This window comes from Teleopsis dalmanni, chromosome 2 (assembly GCF_002237135.1).
Source record: "Teleopsis dalmanni isolate 2A chromosome 2, ASM223713v2, whole genome shotgun sequence".
Taxonomy (NCBI): domain Eukaryota; kingdom Metazoa; phylum Arthropoda; class Insecta; order Diptera; family Diopsidae; genus Teleopsis; species Teleopsis dalmanni.
This window is the reverse complement of record NC_051847.1, coordinates 156,334,504-156,354,719: the sequence shown is the minus strand read 5'-3', so window position 1 is coordinate 156,354,719 and position 20,216 is coordinate 156,334,504. Positions and strand designations below refer to the sequence as shown.

The window sequence follows — 20,216 nt, the reverse complement described above, 5'->3', positions numbered from 1 at the left end:
TATATACATTTTAAATATAAATACATTTTAAAAATTTCCGTAGTTCGGAAAAATAGCCACATGGTTGTTGTCAGAACTTATGTATATTATATGCATAAAATATTCGCAAAACAAAAACAAATTTGCAGCAAAAACGGTGATGTCTTGTATACAAAAGTTATTTAGTGGTACGTACAAACTGCATTGAAGTGTATGTTATGGAATAGCAGACGTCATTATTATTGGTTTGAGGAGAAAGAAAAATCTACTCATTAATTCTATCAATATCCGTTTTTAGTAAAGAGTGATCAACTTATAATTCTTTTTCAAAAATCTCTTTATCTCTCTTTGCTTTGTTAGAGTATCAAACTAGTTTTTAGACACTAAATAGGAAAGGTTATTAAATTAAAATTCAATAAAAAGCCAATAAGCTTGCCTGAAAACTTCTGGACACTATCGGAGTGGGCCTACATCTAAAAGCTCAGTAAGTCTCAACTCACGACGATGTTATATCCCTCGTATCTAAGTACAATTAAAATAGTTCCTTACTGACTTATTATACAGATTTGTGTGGTGTAAAGGTATGTTAAACTAGTGTTTTAGATAATGACCTCTATTCTTTTTAATGTATTCGTTTAAACGTTTTTGAATAACTACTATTTCCACAAAATATTATCGTTAACAAATACATATATCTAAAAAAAAGTAAGTAAATCGTTTCATACGGAAAGAAATGAGATCCTTTTAGAAGGCTGAAATACAGGTACCATTTTCATGAAAAGCCTTCTTTTATATGGCTTTTACTTAACCTATAAGTAAATGATAGTTGCAAAATACCAAAAGAGCAGTTTATCCGGCAAAAAGGTGCCAGTCACATAAAAGCTTTATGTTGGACTATTACAATACCACAACTTTAAAAGCGAGCAAGTGGTTTAAAGTGGACTTACTTTTCATCAGAAGTTTATGTGGTCTTTTTAATAAAGTGGTAATTGCAAATTTCTATATACACAGTATTGGAAAGATACTTTTGACTGAAAGTATCTTTTTTATCGATTTTTGATTGAAAGAGACCTTTTTCTGCTTGGGTCACCTTACACCTTCAATTCTTGCTTTCTTAATATTGAGCAGATATTTGGGAAAGACAGACGCTGAAGTATATAAAAGTTTTCTGGCAAAAACTGAACAGTAAAAGGCTGACAGTTCATCTTTTCTATCAGCAAAATGACAGGAGTAGGATAGTAGGATAGACAGGATAGTAGTCTCTAAACGGTTCTAATTCTGGTTATAAGGCCCCATTTGATGACATTGCTTAAATTTTAAGATCAATATTCTCATTAAGATTTCATGTACCTAACCTAACTTATTGAAGTTTAAAGTGTAGCTCTCTGAAATTACTTGTTTTTTTTGTAAAACAAACTTTTCAAAAGAAATTAATTTTCACTCAATGCAATTGTGTTGTCCCCCATTTTGTGTAAAGTCATTGTGTGTGTTTAGTTTACATGTTTACATTTGTGTGAGTGGGTGAGTTTCAGTGCGGTTTCGCTGCTTGTTCTTCTGCTGGTTTTATGGGCGTGTGCATGTAATTGACAGCTCAGTAAGAAATCCGCTGATGATTTCATTTCAAGTCGCATAATTAAAAAAAGAAAAACCAAGTTTTTCGGCTTTTATTTTAAAACATTTCTTTTCCTACAAATTGAAACGAAATGCTTTCACCAAAAAACCATTTAAATCATTTTTTTATTCCAGTTTTTTCTTTAAATTTCAATTTCAATTCAATTTTTCTTCTCTTTGCAGGCACCACTAATGCGGACATAATTTCTAAGTTTGACTTGCCAGCACAGTATACGAGCAGTGGCAGCTCTTCGGATACGGCTGCGTCCGTGATCTCCGCAACAGCAGCACTGACATCAGCGTTTGTGGAACCCTACTTGGATGGTTATGCAACAACAAATGTTACCACACAAATTGGCACGCACGCATATTTGCCTTGTCGGGTGAGTTGTCGGGACCATTGTGGCCTCCTAATAAATTCATACATAATTTCGTATACCTTTTTCTTTAGTTTACACACGTAGCCACATATTTTTACACAAATAACCCAAAATAAAAACGAAAAGTGAAGAAAATGTGTTGCCCGCCTAACCGCCTGCCCGCCGAACCGCCTATCCACCTATTTTGACTTTTCTGAGTCGCTTTTGTCTCAGTCCTTTTGTTTTATTTATCTTGTTTTATTTCACTTTGCTCTTCACATTGCTCTTCACATTACTGCCATATTTCTGTTATATTTCGGGTGCGTGCTCGTAGCTATAATTACTTTTAAATAGGCAGCACGTTAAATTTTATTGCGTAAATATTTGTGCGAATAGGTGTGACCTTTCTTTGGCTTCAGGTCCTTTCTTAATATTTTGTAAATTTATGTGCTGCAAATCGTATTTTCTGAGGTGTTAAGCATTTATATATTAAGAACCTGGAATGCTACATATTGATCTCAGTTTAAAAACACATTTGCTTAGAATATTAAAATTGTATTGCCATTTAAATTGTATTTTAGATATTAATAATAAATGAATATATTAATAAATATATTATATATTTCTCATACTGTATAAATTTCTCATAAATGTTTCAACAAAATAATATTTCATTGCAGCCAATATTAAAGGTGCAACGGAGCGTATGAGTAACTTTAATGATTAATAATAAATTGCAGTTGTGTATTAATTTTATTCTATGTGGTTTTGAAATGTTTTTGCCCATAGTTGTTTATTTCGTAACAAGGACATATAATAATAAAGGTATCTAAAACATGATCCTCTACCATTTTATTGATTTAATAATTATTTTTATAAGTTTCTTCGCATTTTATAGTATGTGTAATTTTACAAATGATATATAGCTTCATATTTAAGTATAGAAGGATAGAAAGGTTTTAAGTATTTAACATAAATAGAGTATATTCTACCAGATTTCGGATCATTCATCTAAATAACCTTTTGATTTCATCAGTAATAAAATTCCAAATAAAATTTTAAGCAGCAAACAGATAATTAAAAAGCACCTCTCAACTATTGCTAGGAACCCCTTCTGGATAAAACAACGTTAAGGCTCTCTGCAGGTTCTCTGACTAGGTACCATATTCTAAGTTATTCATTGAATCAGATAAGTCAAATTGTGTGAAATGATAGAACTCAGTTCGACTTTTAGGTTCAACCTCTTTATGAATGTCCAACTTTGTTCTGGGCTATGAGAAGATGGCTGAGCTTGGAGGCTGTTTTAAATTTGAAAATCTTTCCTACTGTCTTCAATTATTCAACCATATAGTTATTTTAAAGTCGGTTTTGTTTTTTAAGATTTGAGCTTTTATTTCGATCGTATTTTTTGTATATTCCTGTACGTATTTATAGTTATTTAGAATTTATTATTTATCATATAATTACAGCCTGGTGTTGAACCGCTGCTTTCATTTTTGAATGTCTACAATCCTTTCTATTATGTGGCATTTTCATATAAAATCTAATATTCATTATCCTTGAGTATTTTTTCTTCTAATTTTTAAATCAGCATCCCACATTTTTATGTAACTGTGTCTTTTATACGTTGTTTTATACGTTATCATCTAAATATATCTCCATCATTTTTGTCGTTTGAAATTCAGAAAGTGTGTGATTTCGTTATCATGGATAACTGATTTTAACTAATAATTATTTATTTTTAGATACTTCTTTTTATTCTATTTTAAAAATAATATCTTTTCCTTATGCATTTCTGACTGTTTTATGTAAAAACAACTCACAGTAAATAATTGAAATGACAAAAGGAATGCGTTTTTAAATAATGATTTTTATTAAATTAATTTTAATTAAATTTGACTTCAATAAATTTCGCAACTTGAAATTTCGAATTAATAATAAATGTGATTGTATTCTGGCAAATATTTACTTATCACCAATTCCATTCTGTATTCCTTTCTGACTTTTTGCAATTTTGATTTTATTTGATAATGCGACAACAACTTACCTTTTCATTTATACATAATTAATCACGAAGAGTTGGTATGAATATAATTTTCGGTTCTGATAATGATATTTAAATGTTTTTTTTTTTCATTGACTTAAGGTAAATATATCTTTGCAGAATCATATATCTAAGCATAAATCGTGATTTATATCCTTTTACCACTTCACTTGGAATTAATCAGGTTTAAATATTAAATTTCAAGCTGATTTAAAACAAATTTAATATCTTTTGACCCTCCTTGAAAATAGGAAATAAAATAATAAACAAATTTCTAAATAAGGATATAAAAAATGTACTTAGAAAGGGGTGGAACAATAAAGTTTCGCATTTCCTTAGCAATTAAAATACTTAAGCGAACAATTAAACGCTACCATCGTCATTATAACCATGAAAAGGTAACTCATTTCAGTCAAAAGTTTGCGCTGTTATTAATGGAACTCTCTAATTTAAGTAATTTTAATGTAGGCGTGTCATATTCCAAAAATGTACCCAAAATAACGATAACAACAACAACAATATAAAGGCAATAACAGTGAAGTTATTAACACGACAATGGAATGGAGGCAGCAGTGGAAATATTTTCACTTTGTATATTGGCATTAATTTCATACTAATTATGATTAAACTTAAATTCTCTGAATTATCTAAATTTATCATATTTCAGAAAACAGAGAAAAAAAACAAGAAAATATATTTGAAATTAAAATGCTTAATGAACATATTAATTGCAATTTTATGATTAATGAACTGAGCAATGAAACTCAAAATATTTAAGTATTTTTTATCCAAAGGAGCGTTAATTGCTATGTGCATATTTTCATAGTAAAGAAAGTTATATATAAAAAACAAATTCTGTTTACTTTCAATTATAAGGAAAACAAATATTATTTCTTGAAGTTATTTTAATTTGCTGCATTCTCTTTGCAAGGCATGTGTTCCCTTCCCAAGGAATGCAAAATTGGCGCAATTTAAATATTTGAAATATTTTGTGTAAATTCTAAAAATAACCAAAAACTTTTTTGTTCGTCATGGTCAATTAAATGTTATCAACATTGTTGCTTCCATACCAGCTGGTTCTGATAAATAAAAAATTAAAAAAAAAAAGCACTAAGAAATCAACCAACCAAGAATTCATGCTGGTAATACTGGTACCGAACACAAAGGTACCAACATATTTGCTATTTCAGTGCTCCTACATCTCAGGCTGAAGCCCGAGCAAAAATTAAGAATCATAACTACAGTTGAGTGAGTTTTGATGACTTTACCGTTGTTGCTGTTGTTGTTGCTGTTGTCGATATTGGTTGAATTGTTTCGTTCCAAAGACTTGTACTTGCCACATAAAGGCTTTCAGGTGACAAGGACTGTGGTGCCGTTACTCATGTATCCACCTGAAGCAGAAAAGCCAATTCTTTCAACTCAGGCTGTTATTGTGCTTATTACTCCAGCGTTTCTTGCTATTGTTTTTATTGTAGTGACAACAGCAGAAGCCGTGGTGGCAGCAATAGAAGTGGGTCTTAATTAAATGCAAATTGATGTTACTCCCTAAATTTAGTAATTCTCGAAATAATAATTTGCATATTTTCTTATTAATTAAGCGAACTGCCTCGGCTTGACATCACAGACTGTTTTCTATTGATTCCTTTTGTGTCAGTTTTTGTTTAAAACTGAATTTTAATTAAAAATATTATGAATAAGTAATTTGAACTATGACTCCAAAGTTAATAATTCATTTTCTAGTAGAGCTGAGCTGCTTTTAGAAAACAATTCAATAAAATCACAAGAAATGTAAATAAAAGTAATTAAGAAAACAAATGCGAGGCAATACAATTAAAAAGAAGTCATAGGTCACCACGTGCAGGAAAGTCAAATGAAGAAAAAGTTAAACGGACAATAAAATCAAACGATGAAATCTTGATATATTTAATTAAATTCTCACACCTAACTTAAATGCTAGTTTCAGTTAGTTTCAGTCAGTTAGAGATAGTTTCTGACAAGTTGGAGAAGTGTGAAATTGCTCCTGTGCCGGCTACAGTGACTTTCTCCGAGTTATTGAAAGACAACGATTTTTTTTTATAATTATGAGAACTAACTAGGCATTATAACAGGTACATTTCTGCAATCCTACTGAGTATTTAATGTTCTCTTTACTAACTTTTAGGTCAATTCAACCTTAGTTACTTTGTTTATTTTATTATTTATATTTGTTGTTTTTCTTTGTTTTTTCTTGATTTTGATATAATAGTAGTTGTGAGATAGAGCCAGTGATATTATACACAGTAAAGAATATTCTGTAGATTGTGAAAGTGTGTTTTTATGCTTAGTGTAGCAATCATGTTCATTTTATAACTTATACAGTCAAACTTCCATAACTCGAACTTTTATAACTCGAATTCTGCTTCCATAACTCGAACTTCTACAACTCGAATTTCCCTTCAAAACAAAAATTTTGTTCCATGCCGATAGGTATATGGGAGAGTGCATTCTATAAGTCGAATTTTTGTTTTAAGTATAAATGCATTTTGCTGTGAGGGGAAGTCCCTTTTCCAAACCAAATGTTTGATTTTTTCTTTCTTATGTTGCTTCTTTGTATAAATGCCAGTCGCTACCTGCGTGGTTTAAAATAAATATTTCAAAATATTATTCAAAATATTATAATATTTGGAAACTTTGAAGCAAAGCTATTGTGACAGCATTAGTGGTCAAGAACTTTTTCTTGAACAATCACTTAATACACTCATCCACTATGAATAGAAAATATATACTGTCAAAGCGAAACTACTGTATTAGTATAAATAAAAAATTTACTTTGGATCATAACCTTAGAAATTGTTCCTACCAAGGTTATGGATGTAATTAATAAACTATCATAACTTTATGATAGTGAATGTTACAAATCAGTGTAATTGCATGGGCATAATTTGAAGTTTGTTAGAAAAAATTTTCCCTGAATTACTGAAAATTTTACATTACTTCCCCGTCATGAATATGAGTGACGGTCGTCTTATTGACACTTTCTGCAGGCGAAGTATATATGAAAGTTTTCTTCTGTTTTTTGTTTTGGAAATGAACAGATAAAGAACAAATATCAAGTACATGTAAGTTACATATTTCATATATTTTGTTAAGGAACATTTATCATTGATTACTCTATTCGCCATGAATCTCTATTACTTCTCGTTAAGAAAACTCTCTGTCAATATATTAATTCAGATTAATTAGGTATGTCAGAGAACTCTTTGTATTTGCAACATAGGATGGAGATACCTTTAGGTTCTATCAAAAACAGATGGAATAGCAAGATTGACATGTTTCAATAGTTTGGCTATAACGCTGTCTTTTCCAATCGTCCAATTTTAGCCTTTTAAAGCTTTTCGAATTTCGCTTCTCTATTATAAGCACTACTAATTACTATGAAAATTAATTATTAATTTCTTGTCTATTTCCTCTATAAACATATTAACATAATGAATATCTAAAATTAATTACTGTAATTGATTACTTGCCTTACCTTTAAAGCAAATTTGACAGCACCAAACAAAAGCGTCTGTTAATTTCCCATTAAAAATAAAAAACTTTTTAATTTAAATTTTAATGCAGTCGGGCTTAATACTTTTCTAACACTGAGTTCCTTTTGCAATATTGCGAATCCTTTGGCAGCATTTCTATGCAATTGATATTAACCGTAATTAGACTAAACACCGCATATCTGCTTGTGTTGTCAGTAGCTTGACTAAATGTAAATTTCAAAACCAAAATTACAAGTGTTTAATTTCAACTATTGCAGTTTAATGTGTTAGCAATTACAATCGATCTAAGCCAAATCACTCTAATGACAATAAAAACTGAGATAAATTAAACAACAGGAAAGCAGATACTATAAATGTACATGGAAGGTTGCGATTTACATGTGCATGTGAATATTTAATTACGTTTTCATGTTGTATCCATAAACAAAAGCCAATCCACCTAGAAATAGGAGTAACCGAGCTGATGGGTTTCTACATTTCTATGCCAAAATGTTTTGTGGTGTTGCACACACATATATGCAGCTCAACACCTACGCCCACACTCGCAATATACCATAAAATCCAATTGGATGCACTAAATGCCTCATAGCAGCTCTAATGTTAGCTGCTAATGTGATGGCACTTGTTGATTTTTGCCTAATAAGTAACTCAGTTTTAGGGATAGGAGTCCTTGCAGCCCATTTGTTGCCGACAAATGTTATAAATGCGTTAAAATGCACTTCATTGGCACAGTGCGGTGCAGTGGTGATTGCGACTTTATTATTGGTACGACAGCCTAATTAGTGAGTAATAGAAATTATTGTGTAAATGAAGTCTACTGTTGATGGCTTCATGCCGTTCATTTGTTCTATTCGTTCCATTCAGTCAATTTAGGCAATTGGTCTATTTGGTGCACTTGGTCTATGCGATCCATTTGTTTCTTATACACAAATATGAGCACTTATTTCGAGCTCATTTTAAATGTTTTAATAAGGTTTTTGTTTCGCTGTTCATGTGCATTTAAATTTAATGGAATTTTCGCTCTGCTTTGCATATGGCAGATGCAGTGATAAACAAGTGCAAGGCAAATTATTTTGGCTTCAATAAAAGTGAAAAGCGAAATGTAGTTGGACGGTTCCACTGCTTGGTTAAAGAGTAAATTAGTGTGCAGGCCAGTTGTGAGTAGCGAATAGCGTATAAACTCCAGTTATGTTGTTAACTTAGTAGCAGCAAAATAAGACTTACGTACCAACCACATCTGTAATTGGTACTGCAGCTGAGCAATTTAATTACTATTTCTTTTTTTTTTTTCAAACATGTTTTGCATATATCTTTCTTTTTGTGTTAGGAATTTTGTTTCAAAAGCAGCATCTGATCTGCAGCTGCTCTGGTGAATACTTCTGTTTGTATGTATGAATGTCAGTGCCTATGTATGAGCATCAGTGCATATTGTTCTGTTTGCTTGGAGTAATAACAGTGTCTGCTTTTCTATGTTTTATAGCCAAAAGTTCATTTGGGGCATGTTTGTCTACCTGTCGTGTATTTCACTAATTTATTTTGTACTAGTTTCATAAACACACTATAATACTGTGCACTGCACACTATTACACAGAGATAGTAGCACATTATTACTACCGGAATACACACTAACTACACGAATGTTTAGTGACAACTGCACACGCTATACACACTGACCGTACATGGCTGTGCTGACATTTTACTTTTGATACTACCGTTAGAAGTGTACATGTTTGCATTTGTATTCAATGTTCTTTCTTCTTCTCTCTCTCTTCTGCAGGTGAAGCAGCTCGGAAATAAATCAGTTTCCTGGATACGTGTACGAGACGGTCACATACTCACTGTTGACAGGTAATTAAGAAATTCTAGCTAAAATTTTACTGCTTGTAATTTGAAATAGTTAATGTTGCATACCAAAAGTGCAACGGTGTGCTCACATATGTGCAAGTGGCCAAGTGCAAATTAAGCGCACCAAGCAGCGAATATCCACTTGATTTTCGAGTCCCGCATGTGCTGGAAAATTGCAAGAATTCGTACTATGGCAATGAAGGAAAATTGTAATCATTTCGAGTGTAAATACGAGTACATGCTTTCAGCTATGAGGACTGTGAGAATTAAAAAAAAATTGTGGGAAATGTACTTCACATATAATCAATATAAAATCAATTACTTAAAAATTGAATTTGTTGGATGTGTAATTCATATGACAGATATATTTTATTTAGTATTTAATTTCGATAAAGGATTTTAATCGATAAATGAACTTTCACAAGCAACTACTATAATAATTTTTACATTTCGTTAGATTATATATGCGGTACTTATAGAAATGGAGAATTGTACGAAAGAGTAGTACGAAACATAAATGAACTTTTCTTTATCGAACTCAATTTGTATATCATTTTTTTTTTTCAAAATTCCGAAGAAGAAAAGCAAGAATCCACAGTTGCAGTTCACATTTTACGCGAGAATACTCCTTTAAACTCCTTTAAATTGATAATCTAAAGAAGTATATGTATCATCAATGTGATATATTTTTATAAGCACCGTATATACATAGAATCTAACAAAATGTGTTAATTAATCGTTATAACCAGATTGGTTTAAATCTTCTATTGTTCGAGATAAATATGCAAATAAGTATACATACAATTTCAGAAAATTAAACCAATAATTTCTTAATGGAATTGTCTGAAACACCAGATACCAGACAATGCCGGTTTTTATATGTGGGGTAGCTAAAAAATAGTTTCTCGGTTACTTAGTAGAATTATGTTTGAAACACAAGCTTTGTTTTTTGAATAAAGAAGTAGTTAATAGTTAAGGATTTTAAAAATTAAATTCATGAGTTGTATCAGGAGTTGTACTCTCACCAAGTATTCGTTTGCCAATATAGACTTATATGAGTGTAAATAAATCAGGTGTGGTTTTACTAGAATAAACTGCATTTCATATTATCTTCATATAAATATATTATTGCTTTCAACGACGTAAAATGTCAAAAAAGTCCACAAAAACGTTTTGGCAAACCGTAAAGAAAAGTTATAGGAGATAGCTTAGCTCTTAATATTTCAAAGGAATATCTCAGCTTCATTTTGCATAAACATTTCTATCGAAGTGTGATCCGCGTTTGCAACCAGTTTGTAGTAAATAACAACACATCAATGATTCTGAGAACTGTTGAACTAAAGTAAGAAGGATTAACCGCCAAACGCAACAGACAGCTGACAAAATCATGGCTTCCGTGTTTTATGTTATGTGGAATTTTATTAATTCCCTACCGTGACTACCACCCTATTACTAGAGGTCACTATATGACTCAACTCGTGTGTTTGAAGCAAAAAATCGGAAAGCAATAGTTTCATATAAAGAAGAAAAAATCCATTTTCATCTAGGCAATGATCCGTGTCATAAATCGTTGGCTATTATGGCGAAATAGCAAGAATTACGTTTCGTATTACTTTCGCACCCATAATTTTCGCCAGATTTGGCTCCCAGCGGTTACTACCAGTTAGCAAACTTCAGAGAAAGAGAAGTGCTACAAAGAAATAGATTTGGGTCAAATATAAAAGACATCTCCGGAACTGAGGTATATTTTAAAGCCAAAGATGAATCATTCCACAAGAGAGGTATTTGTATGTTGAAGAAACTCTTAAATGATTGTAAGACTCTTAAAGGTGATAGTGTTGATGAACTGAGTTGAATTATGTCAAAAAATTATTGTTTTATTGGTTGTCTAATGGACTTATCATCTTTTGTATTATGTGTTACATAAAGAGGTTTCCTATTTTGAAAAGAGGTATGTTGAATATTTAATTTGTTTTAAAAATGGCTTTCTGAGTTATTTCTTATTTTTTTTTTGGTAGCATGGTAGACATGTTATTGGTAAAAAAATTAGGTATATAATAAATTTTATACAGGATTATACTGTTAATTTATAGGAGTGTCCTTCTCATGACGCATACAGTATTTTGGAGAGTTCATGCTATTTTGGTGTAGAAAATGTTATATGGAAAAAAAATATTCTTTTTGAAAAACAATTAAATCGCGTCGAAATCAAAAATATTGATTAAACATGCCTTTCTTAAAATGCCATCACTTAACAAGATAGTACAATATTTTTAAATCTTAAAAACTGAATGCTAACAAATGTGACAAAGAAACGACTTTTGTTTTATTCAGGTTGTTGAGTTTAAAGGTCTTCTATTAACTGTTCATAAGTTAGAATTTTGTTAATATTAAACTTATTCTTTCTATATAACTAATTTGCAGAGATATTAATAATTTCATTAATAGTTTATTAATTGTAAGAAGGAAATTCTTCCTATGCAGCTATTGAAATTAAATATATAATATGATTTTCTGTCTAAGATCTTAATACTTAAATATTAAATATAATTAAATTTAATACTTTAAGCTAATTTTAAAGCTTGTTAGCAAATAATTAATAAGCGATAAATTGCAATTTAAAGAGAAAGAATCCGATTATTACCAAATACTTTTAAATAATTCTTAAATATTTATTCTTTAATTGTTAAAAATACTGATATTGAACGTTGGTGCTCTTCCAATAATATTAGTCTTATGTGAATTTTTATGGCAGTGTTTAAAACTTAACTAAAAGCTGACTATGAAAAAGTACTATTTCGCTTGAAATTTTTTACAGTCAACTTATATGGTTTATTATGAAAACTATTTAATTATTTTGGCTCACAGATAATGATGATGCAAAAACTTAAATCCCTTTTACATTCGGATTATAAAAACTTTGTAAGTTTACTAAACTTTTACGTTATCATAAAGTCTTTCGTAAATACGTAGAATGAAGTAGTATATATTATAATAAAAATACTAAAATTTAACGTAAATATTGTGAAATATACTTGTGTACATTGTAAATCAGATTAAATTAATGAGAAGATGGATTCAGTTTAAATAGCTTTTCAATATCGAACTTTTGTAAGGTTATTAAGGCCCTCCACCTAAACCGGTATTTTTAAGTATCTGCTAATCTGTTAGAGAAAAAAAATTTCTTTTTATCAAAAATAAATTCTTAACGAACCCTCATTGTTTAAAAACAATTATTTTTTCACTTTAATCACTTTTTAATAACTTTAAGTACTTTCCTTGTCCTTCGTTCCACTTCTTAATACTTTTCCTTACGCTTTTTACTTTTCAATTTATATAAAAAATTCAAAACTTGTAGACAAGTTTGTTAATTTTTAGTCGAATTAAACAAAAGGAAAAAAACTGTAGAAAGAAATATTAGAAATTATATAAAAACTTTTAAATGTAACATTAAATTTATAAGAAATATTTCCTTACATAGATATATTATATATAAACCATTGATGATTAGTATTTGGCAACATTCGAAATAGCTGTATTAATTAAAATTAGTGAGTTTTCGAATAGAACTAAATTGCATCAACAAAGATTTTTATTTATTTTTAATTAATTGAATTTTTATCTGACCAAGCAGTTGTTTCGAAGACTGCTCAATACCCATCATCAGAGGTCTTGGAAATATTTCTTATATTTAATTATTTGTTAATAATTTGTTTGTTGTTTCAATTTACTACCATTCAAAAGCTCTCTATTAAATACAATAGTTTCTATAAAGTCATATCATAAGTGACGTTAAAATCAAATTTAATATTGATTAAAAATAAAATACTCTTATTTCACTACCATTCAAAATTTTATCTTTTAAATAATACTCTCTATTAAGAAAATAATTTCTTTCATTATAATTGAGTGTAAAAAACAGATTTAATATTTAATTTAGTTTAAGACTTTTTCCCCTTATGATGAATAATTATATTCTGAATAACTGAAAACTCGTAAAAATATTCAAATAACCTCAATAGAGTTTTTATACTCTTTCTCTTATAATAGATTTATATTATTCAACTTAAGTACATAAATGAAAAATAATAATAATTAAATGATCAGCATTTATGGATAACTAAATACACGAGTCTCTTAAATATCCTTTAAATAATATAATAAATAATAGTATTCTTAATAACGCATTATTAATCATAAAATAATATTGCATTACAACTCATTGAGTAAGTATAGTAAAGGTAGTAATAGTAGTAAAAGTGGTGGTAATAATATTGACACAAAACTCAGATTTGCAATGAAAACTTAATGACTGATTGAATAGTTCAAACATGCTTAGCACATAAAATATTAAACAATATATCCTGTGGCCCAGCAATGGGAATGATTGCAGTATTTGGGAGAAATGTATGCAATTGGCATGAGAGTCACACTACATTTAACTGCAATTATGCTTGAAAGGAGTGCATAGTACATTTGTGTGGCTACAATCCAGATTTACAACACTTGAGCTATTAAAACAAATATCAAATTACAATTTAATATCGTATCTTACTCCAAAATTCTAATAAGCGGAATAGCTAGTGCTCCTTGCCAGTTGACAATTTGTTCATTTCCTTTGTGTCCTTTCGATGCACATTTGCAATTAAATTTGTAATTATTCTGAGATTTTCAGTATCAATACAAAATTTATTGCTTTTCAAATGGTAATATAATCCGTAGAATGGAGATAAAACCATCTGATTGTTAAACTATTGCTTAAATAATGAAGCAATGTAGTTAACAAATTTATTATATTCTTAATAGGTTTTAGGTATAATCAATCAATTTCGCACATAATTTAATTAATTGAATTATTATATAAACTCAAACTCAAATGAGATATGAAATATTAATATAAAATAAAATTTAAAATAAAATTTTGAATCTTAAGAATGGTTAACATTGAATGTCTTTATGATCCCTGAAAAATATTTTATAATAAAGGTAATGGTTTTCAAGCTGTCACTTTGGCTTCGCGTAATAGTAAAAGAGTATTCAGTCGGTGTAATATTTTATTTTATATAGTAGTTTTTAGATTGAACTACATAAAAACGGTTTCATTTAGAAAGTGTTTTTATTTATGAACTCTTTTAAATCTAGAAACATTTAATATGTATCTTCTGCTCAAAAAGTACCCGGATTTTGTTAACTTCTTAAATAATATTCCTTTCTCAAAAAATTGCTTTTTTGTTATATTGGTACACCCTTTTCTGACATATGATACAAATCTGTCAATTAGTTTGTTTACAGTAGCTGTTAATGTGAGACAACCTCAAGTGCATTTAGCGATTTTTACTATAGAAAATTCTTGTTGTACGCGATTTTTTGACCAAACACGGCACCACTGTCATCGCTACGCACCATATTCGAAAGATCTGGCGCCGTGGGACTTTTTTCTGTTCCCGAAGCTCAAAGTGCGCCTTCGTTAAGCGTTTTCGGTAAGCGTTTTGAGTAGATTGAATCGGTAAAAGAGAATTCGCTGAAGGAATTAAAAGCCATATCTTCACGGGCCTACGAAAAGTGTATGGAAGATTGGGTTAAGCATTGGCATATGTGTATCGCTTCAGAAGGAACATGAAGGAGATAAAAGGAGATAAAATAAATTTGAAATAAAATTTAAATTTGTGTTTTATATACACAAATACTTTTTGAGCAGAAGGTATACGGCATTACGTTCACAAGCAACCAAATTGAATGCTAAACTTATACTAAATCTTCTCGTGTTTTTCTCAAATTTCTTTTGATATATATATATATCAATATTTGAACTGATATATTGAGTTTTCTAAAATTTTTACATTTTTTGATAATATTATTCTTTAAAGAGAATAACTTAAGTTTTTTTCCGGTATATAGCTTGATATTTGCACTATTCTAGTTTTGGAGATATACTACAATGAAAAATATTTATTAATTTTTCCTTAAATATAACCTAATTGGAATGTTTTTATAATTGCAATTGGAATAGCAGAGGGTTTGTCTTTGTTGTTTCTCTAGATGCATTCTTAGGGTTACGAGTTTTATTCCCCTAGAAATCGTTAGAAAACGTAGTTACCTCTACTTTCTTCAATTTGTTAATAACAAATGGAAAACACTTAAATCATACATAAATTCAAGATCATACAACAACTTTAGATCTTGGAAACTTATTAAAAGTGTCCGCGAGAATACTGCAAGATGAGAATACTCCAGAGGGAATAAGGGGTTATCTCTGGTCACTAGAATGCACGGAGGTAAATTGGGAATTCCTTTTAACATTCACGAGAATGTTAAACCTTTTTGAACCCTTGGAAAAGCAAAAATTTTCTTTAGACGGAGGCCATGGAGCAGACCAAGATTCTCAAAAAAGTACATCTCTAGTATAGTTAATTGGGTCACCGCATGTGCTGAATTGTAACAAAGCACATGTGTGGTATTTTTACTCTTTTTTCTATTACTGCGATAGCGATTTAAGTGGAGATATATTTTCATGCGTACTCAGATTTTTTGAGATAGTCCCCTTTGAGCTTAAAACTCTTACCACGATGATATTTTATTTTTTATAGTTTGTTAAAGAAAGTTCTCCGATGTCGTCAAATGATTTATTAGTTTATTAGGTACACAATTAATGTTCAAATTTAATTGATATTTTTTCTGAGCAAAAGTAATTAGAAATTTGGGAATAGTCGTAAATTAAAATCGGATGGAACCAAAACTGACAAACATGTTGATAGTTAAAATACCTGTTAACTAGTGATGTCTGTTTCACTGATATGATTGCTAGCAAATTAGCTTGTAACATACACTGTTATGTTGGAAAAAATTATTTTTTTTTATACAAATGAAATCCCTCTTTCCTTTATATCACCTGTGAAGTGGTCTAAAAGCGTCGCATAATATCACTCTTTTTATAATTTGTTGTTTTTTTTTTGTTTTGGCAGTAGAAGAAGAGCATCAACAGTCACAGTGCGAGACTTTAAAATCACCTCTTAGGAATATATGCGGAATATATCCACTGCAGTGTAAAAACTTCGTTCGTTCTAGGAATTAAGGAAAATAGATGAGATTAAGAGGTATAATATTTAGAGGTCTGGGTTTATTTAAACCAAAAATATTTTGCTTTTTTTGGGGTCATAAATTATAATTGCCATAAAACAGGAACTTTAACCTTTTCGAGAAATGCAACTGTAGCCTACTTTTACATTTCCAGAGACTAGTAGTATATTTGTGTTTTATCAACTGTAAATCAATGCATACACTCCATAAGATGACTGTGAAATATTTGCAAACATTGTTTGGAAGTATTTTGTTGCAACAGTATTTTGTTAGGTACATTTTCGATTCACTGGGGGATATATACCTATGTGAGGCACCCAGTTGGCTGCTTTATAAAAAATGATTGAAGTTACTAAAAATGGTTGGTATTAACATATTTTAAATTAAATGAGGTGACCGCATTGAAGACGTAATATAGGCAATCTTTTAAATATTACCAGATTATGAAACTATTATTTTAGAAAATGCTTAAAAATAATTCACTGACTCACTTAACACGCCTCGAAAATGTAATTTTTAACTGTTTCAATATACTTGTTATGAAAATTACATATTATTTGTTCACTTTAGATTACTGTTTAGTAAATAATATATTTTTAATCATACACAACGGATATATAGTTGTACTCCATACAAAATATTTACGGATAAAAATGTAATAAATAAAATAAAAATATTTCCGGAAAAATACTTACTACTAAAATATGTAAGTGAGTTTAGTGTTTTTTATTGAAATTCTTTCCAAAATACATAATACGTATTAGTGCTTCTGCATAATGGCTTCAAAAGTCAATTTTAAAGAAATAAAATCTTGAAACGATCGCATTACTAGCACTCAAACAAAAACTACACTGGAAGTGACATTTATATTATAGTGTAAACACATCATTTGCTATTATAGTTACACAAAGCTCTGCGCACAGACTGTGCTGTAAGGATGCACACAGAAGTCCTAGTCATCCTGCAGCAACTTACCTACTCCTACAGCAATTTTCTTTGAAATTTTATTTTCATTACTGCATGCAGTTTTTAATATGGTACTGACGTATAGTTTTGTGCAGTACATAACCGAGATGAATGGAATGGAATGTGTGCAATGTGGAGTGCGCCTCAGTTGTGGCGCGGAAGTTTCCATATAGAGTAAGGAATTTTTTCAGAATGATTTTTGTGCTTTTTGTTCTATAAAATAAGCAGATAAATGTGACAAAAGATATTAAAGCTAAAAGAACTGAGCACTAAGCACATACAATCAATTGGCAGCGGAAGTAATGCACAGACCTGTCATTGCACCACAGCTGGAAACAATCAATGGGAACCAACATACGAGCAGCAAACTTCATTGGTTTCTGTTTGCTTAGTTTTTCTGGCATTCTTTTGTGTCCTTTGCTCCACGCCTTTCATCGGAGTTTGGGCAAGCTTGGCTGGTAGTTATGTGTGTAGGGCTATGTGAATGAAAAGTTTGCAATTGGTATCTTATCTAATGTGAAAGGTTCATTGGTTTCACTTTTCCTTAAATGTAATAACAGGAAACTATTTGAAAAGAAATAAAACTGAGAAGATATCATTGAATAGCATCGAGTGGCATTATTTCGTTGCGAAAGCAAAGTTTAAGAGTTTAGGAAACGCAATGAAATGCATACCATCGCACTAGTAAGCGCCTTCGTCATGTCACAAACAGAACGCAGCACTTGTGTTTAACGGTGCGTGTGTGAGCAGCATTAGAAACTTCAAACTTTTGTAAGATGAATCCATTACAGATGCCATATTTCTTGGAGGAAGACAGAGGAATGCAGAAGTTTTTGAATAAACAATTTACGACTTTAATTGCATACATGGAATACTTTCACATTGAAAGAAAATTAAATATTTTTCCACACTCTGTATTTATTATTAGAATGGAGAATGGTGCACTCCAATGCAAAAGATATGTTATACTTAACTTCAAGAAAATCTCCCAAGCTAACCTGGACGAATTAGGTTTATTGATTACCTAACAGTGTTTCGTTCCAGTTACTATACCTCATTTGGCTTAATGAAAATAAAAGTAACGTACTAGATTCGTTTTCTGGAAATCACAGGCAGAAGCAGATAAAGAAAGTGGAAGTTTAACCGAGAATTTCATAAATCAGCAAATGTCGGTACACTGACATCAGTTCTTCAGTTAAAAGACGTTAGTTACTGGGAGTAGATGCAGTTAAGAAACCTCTGGTATCAGCTTTGAAGTTGAAAGGTATTAGCTACTCGAAGCAGGTCCAGTTACAAAACTACTACTGATATCAGTTTTTCAGTTGAAGAAAACACAGTTTAAACTAAAACTAAAATTAAAAACACAATTTTATTCTAATTATGTTTTATTTTTATGTCACAAAAAAGGTAAGCAAGTACTATAATTAATATTCCGCTATCTAAACATTAGTAAGTTTCATAGAAACCAATTATAGTTAATTATCTTTACTTGTTAATAATTTATTGGGTAGGCATTCAGGATTATTAAGTAAGCATTTGCGATTATTATAAAAAAATGAATTCCAAACAATAGCTATCAAATCCTTATCCATAGAGATTTGATTTATTATGCTTAAGTCTATCCAAACAGGCAACAGTGATGGTGAACTCTTTGGACCTTCGATTTTAACGATTGTCCCAAAGAAATTGAATAAAGTCTGAGAACGCTTTTTATGTGACTGTAAAGCGAAATTTGAGGAGACAGTTGATACTAAGAATTATCCTAGGTCATCCTAGGAATTTTCATAGAGTATCCTAAGAATTGTCCTAGGTCATCCTAGGAATCATACTAGGTCATCCTCCGAAATATCCCAGGTTATTCTAGAAATTATACTAGGTCAGCAAAGGTATTATCCAAGGCCACCCCACGACCTTCTTATGTATGTATGTAGTGTGTAAGCAAACTTGCTTAGCAGAATATACTTTTCATCAGCTTAGATGATGTATTTATATCTTTTATATATTTTTAAGGTCCGAATCAATATTGGCCTCTAACTAGTTTCGACGTGAAATAAAATTATGTTCAATAAAATTGTCTGTGGCATCTCACCTCATAAATAAGTATACCTCATAAGTATATTTAACAGTATATTTCGAGAAACAAATAAAAGTTATGCAGATTCTTATAAACTTACAATGATAATTTGTATTTGTGATCATAAATTCTTAAAAGGAATAAAAAATATTTCCATTCCACAGAAATATGCTTATATTGACTTTTTATTTCTATAAATATGTTCCCAATTGCAATGGAAAAATGTTTGTGTGGTTTAACTGCATTCTTTTACGGTTTTGATAACAAGGGTCTAATTTCCTACAATACAGGAACATTTACCTTTTAAGGTAAGTTTCATTTTTTCTTTTAACAAACATTCAATGAGTAATTTTCTGTGTAATATGAAATTTCAAACAAAGCTTAATCATAGAGCATAGTGTGGGGCAACGAAAGCCGAACTTCATTCTATCCATAGGTCTTAAAATATAAACATATTTGCACAACCACTCCAATATGGGCATACTGTTTCACATTAGTACAACGAACATATTTCTTCAAAAGTGATAATTAGAATTTTACACCTTTGGGGCTTTTGACCAAAGAAGCAAAAACTTCATTAACCTACCAATACTTGGGCAAAGGTTTCCAGTTCCCTTTGCAGTTCTACATTTACACATTGCACCTGTGTAAAGCTGATTTCCTATGAAATGTTCCATATATTCATTATTAAAAATAAACAATGAATTCCAGTATCTAAAGTAGAAAAGGAT

At 30.3% G+C, this 20,216-nt stretch overlaps 1 protein-coding gene across 1 annotated transcript in view; it reads left to right on the top strand.

Annotated features, from left to right (window-relative positions):
* The first annotated feature begins 865 nt into the window (after nt 1-865).
* Nucleotides 866-20,216, top strand: part of LOC119676000 (zwei Ig domain protein zig-8) — a 336,138-nt gene continuing 316,787 nt past the window's right edge. The window contains exons 1-3 of the mRNA XM_038087221.1: nt 866-902; nt 1,774-1,973; nt 9,301-9,371. Of these exons, the coding sequence (XP_037943149.1) occupies nt 866-902; nt 1,774-1,973; nt 9,301-9,371 (308 nt within the window). The remainder of the gene's footprint in view (nt 903-1,773; nt 1,974-9,300; nt 9,372-20,216) is intronic.